Genomic DNA, 7,857 nt, shown 5'->3' on the forward strand with positions numbered 1-7,857 from the left:
ATGTGACCCCAAATATACTATTTCTGGGTTACACATGCAGAAAAATTTCCCAATGAAATCTTCTCAGGAAATATTCCTCATCAATCTGTGGTTGATAACAAAAGTAGATAAAAAAAACGGAGTTACTTCGCGCACTGCAAAAAACTCTTCGCGCACTGCACAGTGCGCGCAGTCCCAAACACTTCGCGCACTGCGGGTGAAATGCACAACTTTTTCAAGATGTTTTTTGACCAATCAATAGAACGCCTTTTAATTGGTCTCTCTGAATTTTTTGGGAGTTTTTTGAAGCATTCTTCCACATTAAAAAAAATCATAAAAAACCAGAACAAATGTAGGATGTGGGGGCCTTAAAAACAAGGTTCCCATTTCCCAACAATTCCAAACATTTTATTGAGTAATTAAAGATATGAGAACAGCTCTTTTGGAAATTTTTAGCTAATTTGTGGAAGGATAAGGGTACGAAAAATGAGGATATTTTAGAGGCAATGTGCTATCATGTGGTGAAATTTCCTCATTTTGCATACCCTTATTTTTGCACAAAGTGGCTCAAAAGTATCAAAGTAGCTGTTCTTATATATTTCATTACTCCATAAATGATTTGGAATTTTTGGGCTATAGGAACCTTGTTTTTTAGGCCCCCACATCCTACCTTTGTTCTGGATTTTTATGATTTTTTTTAACTTGGAAGAATGCTTCAAAAAACTCCCAAAAAATTCAGAGAGACCAATTAAAAGGCTTTCTATTGATTGGTCAAAAAAAATCTTGAAAAAGTTGTGTATTTCACCCACAGTGCGCGAAGTGTTTGGGACTGCGCGCACTGTGCAGTGCGCAAAGAGTTTTTTGCAGTGCGCGAAGTAAGTCCGAAAAAAAAAGAACCTGACAAAAATATGCTAAACCATGGTAAACTAATTTCAAAAAGGCCTTCTATGCATGTAGTGCTCCCAGTATGATATGCAATATCTTCAGGAAGTTCAACCACCCAAGTTAAGAATGAGTGCAGGATGGTATCATGAGAGAGGTCAGGAGTCAATGTTTTTCCTTTTTTGAAAAAAAGTAGATTTGGAGACTTCTGATAACATCAATTGTTGATGTAAAAAAAAGAAAACAAAATTGATACCCCTCAGCTACCCTGGATTAATCCTAAAACTTGCATTTTCAGGAAGAATTGAATGGTGTATGTAGAAATTCATGAATTTTATCAGGCAAAAAAAAAAAAAGATTCCTGTGGCTTGAAGCTAACACAGGGGGAAGGAGAGAGATTATAGAAGAGTATTAAGGAGACATGGAACACAGACAAAGGTATCAACAGGAATAATAATAAAAAAAAATTGATCAATATAAATTGATCAATATACGCTATATTGATCAATATACAACATCGCAAATTCATCCATCTTGGTAGTGCATGAGTCCGTACATAGAGAAAAAAAAATACAAGCCTCAGCGCTTGCATGTTGGGCTGATCTGAAGCTAAACAAAAAAATACAAGTTCTTGCAGAATGACGGAGATACACAAGCAGAAGTGAAAAGAGGGGTGAAAATCCCTCCTCCGTGCGCCAGGATGGGGAGGTACGGTATAAGTCCCTCCTGCCGAGGGCTGTCAGAGGCTCGCTTTGCGAGTCACATGCCCGCAGCAGCGAGGTACTTTGTTAAGTTTGCGTTCTCTTCCAGTTCTATGTTGGCCTTGTTGAAGACTTTATCAAGTACAGTAACCACAGCCCATTGCCCAATGACTTCAATCATCAAGAGAGAGTGTCTGTTTTCCGGGCCTGGGCACATCACTTCCTCACCAATGATGACCATATCCACTACCAGCAATGATAAAGAGTTAGTTTCTTCTTTTGTTCTTTTTATTTTTGTACTGATTTGCACCAGGAAAAAAAAGTAGTCACCTGATGGCAAGTGACATGTAGAGATGGCCCCTGTGAACCCGGGTACCTGTTTGGGTGCGGGTACCCGCCAGCCTTTTTGCCAAAAATTGGACACCCGCACCCGCAGAGTGGGTCAGAGCCGGTGCCTGCAGGTACCCGCACGGGTATCCGCAGGTACACGCCCCTCAAAATTGACCGGAAGGCATTCCTTCCTGCCGGGAAGGTCGTGTTAGCCTCTGCAAAGGAAGGCATTCCTTCCGATTGAAGAGGTTGTGTAGCCTCTTTGATCGGAAGGACCCCCTTCCAGCCAAAGAGGTTGTGTAACCTCTTCAACCGGAAGGCATTCCTTCCAATCAAAGAGGTTGTGTAGCCTCCTCAATTGGAAGGAACCCCTTCCGGCCGAGGAGTTGAAGAGGTTGTGTAGCCTCTTTGATCGGAAGGAACCCCTTCCGGCCGAGGAGGTTGGGTAACCTCTTCGACTAGAAGGACTCCTTCCGGCCGAGGAGGGTGTGTAACCTCTTTGACCGGAAGGCATTCCTTCCGATCAAAGAGGTTACTCCTTGGCCCACAGGGGTTCCTTCTGATTGAAGAGGCTACACAACCTCTTTGATTGGTGTGGTAACCCTGTTCCTGTTCATACTATCACCCTCATATCACCTAAACCCTTCATAAATACCTCATTATTACTTCATATTCAGATTCTACACCCCATTTTACCCCTAGTCACCCACTCATTTCACCTAGGATTTCCAAATGGATCAGCAGTTATTGGCATGTATAGTTTTGGCAGGTATTTTCTTTATACATATCCTTAGCATTATTAAATACATCATTCATTAGTATCATAGCTACATAGGACTGCAGATCTTACATAACGTCATTACTCATTTTTCTCTTCATATGAATCAGCAGTACATTCCTTCATAGCTCTTGTAGTTATTACCAAATGCTCATCATTATTTCATCTTCTACATAGTTACCTTTCATGTACACTCCTTGGTCATTGCACCTTCATCATTACTGCTCATCTTCAGATATTTTTACTATGTGCTCATCATGTATCACCCCCCTGTAGTACTTCTCACATATATAAACACCCCTCTAGATCAACGGTGGGCCGCTACGCTACGCCAAAAAATGAGCTAACAGCGGATTACGCGGCCCTTTCCGCAGCATTGAACCACTTAAACTGGTGAGAGTATTCTAGGAGCCTCCCTGATCAAAATGGTCCAGCAGGACCATTGCATCAGGGAGTCAGGACATCCTGGTTACCAGATGCAGAGCCAAAATTCCATTTTGAGGACAGTTCAGCTAACATGGTCTGTTTTGCAGCATTCAACTGCTTACCTTGCGTGGATTGAAATATAAGCCTCCCTGAGGGATCAGTCAATTAGGGCTGCAAAATTCAGGGAGTTTGGAAAATCCTGTTGCCAGCTGCGCCGCTGTAATTGGCAGTTAGCTGATTTCTAGCGCAGCGTAGCGGCCCACCGTTGTCTAGATGTTGTATTCCCCATCATGCACTTTCTACTACATCCCCTCTGTAGCACCTTTTAACATCACCCTTATATGCACTTTCTACTACATCCCCTCTGTAGCACCTTTTCATCACACTTAGATACAATTTCATCATGATAGAAATATATCCCCCAGCATATATCTCATTACCCATCTCAGAGTGACTCTCCTAGAGCTTCTGCTTTTCCACTTCTCACTTCTCCTCTCTCCCTCAGTAGGATTGATACACCTCAAACTCATAAAGTGTTAAAGTCATCTAAGTCAAAGAGAATCATCAGCCACACCCTTTTCTTTTTCTTAGTGTAACCCTCTCTCCATCAGCATTAGTCAAGAGGGCAGCCTCACCAGCACCTGTAGCCTCTTCTACATTATTAGTAGTGTAGTTGACTATTTCCCCTCACAGCTCATTCCTGATCTTTTAGGAGTTCCACAAGTGGTCCCAACAGCAACGCTGGACCTGTACGTTACAGTTACCGGGTAACGTACAGGTACCGTAGATTTTTTTGGTACTTTACGGTACTTTTTTTTGTAATTCTCGTACCGGTTGTTTTGTTACAGTACGCTTTTTTCTTACATGTTTTTTTGAGGGTGCGTTACGGTATGCCCGAATGGGGAATATCAAAATTAAAAAAGCAGTAACAGCAGATTCGGCTTGTTACCGGTGATACTGGAACTAGTAAAGTTTTTGCCATTGGCAGATGGGAGGAAGGAGAAAAGGCATTCATTTTTTGCTTTTGGGAAGCAGAACATTCAAAGCCTTCCCAGCCTTGCTGAACTCCCCTGTCAGGGGGACATCTTCGCGAAGCCACATCAGGCTGCTCACAGATTGCGACATTGTTGATGGCAACAAAGCACCGCGATTGGAGCTGCATACATCAGAGGCCGCAGAGAAAAGCCTCTCAACTGCGCAAGAGCTAGCCGGGGTCCCAAGATACGCACAAGCCATTACCGCAAGGGTTGGGTACGTTTGGTGGTTATCCTATTGACGAGTCACAAACCACATGTGTGTCAGCCAAGATCATGTTGGAAAAGAATATAGGACTAAACTTACCTTCCACCAAGTCAACAGATACTTTTTGTCTCCTATCGCACCTTCTTTGAATGATAGTTCGGCAGACGAGTAAGATTCAATCTCATTTTCCTGTGCTGTTGGTTGGACGGCCATACGTGAGGCAAGACGTGACATCAAGGAGTTTCCAGCCGGCGGTTTCTTCAGTGGTTTTTCAATGATAGATATCTCGGGATCAATAGGTGCCTTTTCTTTGGCAAGTTGTTCCTGCTGAGCTTTGGTTTTCTTGAATTCCCGGTGTATTAGACTAAGGCTATCTGTAACTTCTTGGCTATCGGAGCCAAAGGCAAGCTTGAAGAGGTGAATCCTGAAGCAAGGATGCATCATTGTAGCAATGATAAGCGTCTCGCATTGCATGGCTTCGTCTAGATACTTTTCCACTCGCTTGTACATAGCTTGGTACATCGGGTACAGAGCGTCGCTCTCCGCGGCAAGTTCAATCTTTTCTGTGAGACTCTCCTTGAGCTCCAGATATTTTGGGATAACATGAGCACCGGTCGCCGAATCTCCCTCCATCTCGGATGTTAACTTGACAAAAACCTGTAAATGAAGCAATAGTGGTGTATCAGTACCCTTCAGAAGCAAAGACCGCAGTGAAAGTGGCAAACCTCAAGCTCTGAATTCAGATTGTCAATCTGCTTCCAGTCGCGAGGCAAGAAATAGATATCTGAAAATATTCCACCATCTTTTTGCGCCTGATCCTGCTTGAGTATGTGGTCTATGACATCGCGGGCATCAATTGCTTTCTGGTAACTTTGGTATTTGATATTCCATCGAATACCATAACCAGCTATCAAAGGAGTAACTTTTATCTTGAGATCTTTGGCGGTTGGCAGAAAATTTGCCGGCTGTGCAGCTGAGCGGGTGATCTGCTTGATCACAATATCAAGCTACGACAAAATTAGAGGAGTCAGATGTGAGCCCAATCCTCAACACCGAAAAATGATAACTTACCTTCTTGGTTAGTTCGAGCAGTTTTGTAGACTTTGCGTGGGTTTGTCTTCTCCGCCTTGCACAACAATTCCTCATCAGCATTACCATAGTTGCTTTCAGAGCCCGCATCGTAGTCTTCAATCGCCGGTGCGGCCGCTGTCTTCTCAAGTGCTGCTGTTTCTTCAGAGGGAGATTCAGGTTCCAATTCCTCAACAACTCTTCCCAAGACTGGGAAAAATCCAAGAACGGATTCCTTTGTCTTTGATGGCGGGAGGGTCTTCAAGGACAGCGCCTGGAGTCCGGCATTTACAATCAGGGCAAGCTTGTGGCAGAAACAACGGAAATGCATTGTTTCTGGATCCCAATTGGGCTGGGAAAGATCCTCGCCATATTTGGTCATAACTTGGGTTCTGGGGTCATTGTAAAAGAGCTTGTACATGGCACTTGCCATGGTGTTATTGTTGGATCCGGAGTCGGTGGTCTGAGCCAGCATGTAAGGCAGACCGGAAGGATTAGCACAGGCTTGGGAACAACTAAAAAAAGTGACCCGGAGACTTATCTTACCATACAGCTTGCCTTTTCTAAGAACGCAAGCGATTGGACGAGCTAGAAGGTGTCCCAAGTGCCTCCAGGGAATCATCTTCAATGTTAAATGACGGACTACATATTTCCAATCAGAATCCACATAAGCCACGGCCGCGCCAATGAACGCAAATTGGTTCCCCTTGGTTGTCCAGACGTCGTGGATAAGGGAGAACTTGGTGTCCAGATTCTTTGAGTGTGGAAATGAAATTAACTTTCACACAAAAAAGCATGTACAAATAAAATTACAAACATTCAAATCCTCAAAAACCTGAGACTTGAGCATTGAGTGCAGATATCTTGCCTCATTTGCCGACCATTTCCTCCCATAAAGGACTCCTTTGCTGTTTGCGTACTGAAAAGCAGCGCGAAGGATTGGATCCTCAATGCGCGACCAGTGCAGGGCTTGGCAAATCTGCCAGATCATGATGATCTGATTCAAGACTCAATTGACAAACTGGGGTTGGGCTTTCAGGAATTGAGCTATTCCAGTCTGCTTCACGTTGCCACTGCCATCCAGTTTCCTCCGTTCAGCAACAGAAAGAGGAAGTTTTGCACCTGCCTTGATGGCATTAGCGCGGTTGACACAGTCACGGTCGTTTCTTCCCGTCTGTGTAAAGCCGTCTCGATGGCTGACAAGGTTTCCATTGCTATCAGGGCAGCGACAATAGATCATGCTGCACCACTTGCATTTGAAGTTCAGAAGAACTCCTTCCGGGTCGCCTTGCTTATAGGTTGGCGGGTGGTAGAATTCCTCGATCTTGTTGAACTCAGCATTCTTCTTTTTCTTCATCCCCCGGGGCTTGATGACTATTGATCCTTCGTCGGAATCCTGATCATAATTCAAGGCAGGGTCTTTACCCGTTGCCTTGGAGGATAGAAAAAAAAACCAAGCCCAAATAGTCAGCTGAATAAACCAATCAAAACTCTACAGATCAAGGGTAGGCACTTGATTGACATACCAGCGACGCGCCAACACTGGAATTCCCTTTCTTTTTTTTTTTGACGGCGTTGTTTCTTCTTTTTGGGCTTAGATTTCCCTTGAGGCGCTGTTGATCCTTCCGCAGACTCTGAAGCATCCTCATCGGGGCGGCCATGATCTGAGCCTGAGGACTCTGCGACTGCGGCCCGTTTCTGAGCAGCTGGGCGGCGGGTTAATTTAACGCGTGAGTCGTTTGATGTGGGCACCATTTTTGGTGTGTTAAAAATCAAAGATGCTCGTGAAGAGCGTCGTCGTGGAGGCTGACCAAGAGACTGGTCAGTTTCATACCCGGGGTTATTATCGGCGCCGGAGGGGTTGTTTGGATTTGCCTGTGGCCCTTGCGAGACCATTTTTGGTTGTGGTGGATTGAAGAGGCTCTGATGGGGTTGCAAGTGTGTGGGAAGGGGGATAGGAATGATCTAATACTCCTAGAAAAAATTTCTCATCCGATTGGGGTTTTTCACCCCTGGTACCGCGGTAACCAGGGGTGAAACGCGTTACAATAACAGTAATCAGGGCAATAAAAAAAAAGCAACCATTACGGTACGGCCCCGACCCAGAATAGCGCGGTACTAGTACCGCTACCGTAAAGCAGACGGGCAGGAACTCCTGTACAGTACGCAAAATGGCCGGTTACCGTACAGTACCGCACCGGCCCAGCGTTGCCAACAGTGGCCTGATTACCTTTAGATTTTAGTCCTAGTTACCTTTTTCACTACCAGTTTATAGTTCTATCACCTACACAAACCCTTTCCACTCCATTCCTCTTCTAGTGCATCAGATCCCAAAACTATAAAACCCATAAAACAAGTTTCTTCAGCTTTCTTTATCCCTCTTCTTTCCCTACCTCCTCCTCAAACTCTTCTCTGCTCCAGCCAGTTACCTTTCAATATGTCTATCCACTC

The 7,857-nt window shown here is 44.5% G+C and overlaps 1 protein-coding gene across 1 annotated transcript; it reads right to left on the minus strand.

Moving 5' to 3' along the window:
- Window positions 1-6,890: 6,890 nt before the first annotated feature.
- On the minus strand, window positions 6,891-7,302 carry PtA15_1A537 (uncharacterized protein; the record flags this gene model as incomplete). The annotated part of the gene is made up of 3 exons (XM_053165575.1): window positions 6,891-6,898; window positions 6,978-7,112; window positions 7,218-7,302. The coding sequence occupies 3 exons, from the start codon at window positions 7,300-7,302 to the stop codon at window positions 6,891-6,893; spliced, it is 228 nt and encodes a 75-aa protein (XP_053016753.1).
- Between the last annotated feature and the right edge of the window lie 555 nt (window positions 7,303-7,857).

The sequence above is a fragment of the Puccinia triticina genome, chromosome 1A (genome assembly GCF_026914185.1).
Source record: "Puccinia triticina chromosome 1A, complete sequence".
In the NCBI taxonomy this organism is placed as follows: domain Eukaryota; kingdom Fungi; phylum Basidiomycota; class Pucciniomycetes; order Pucciniales; family Pucciniaceae; genus Puccinia; species Puccinia triticina.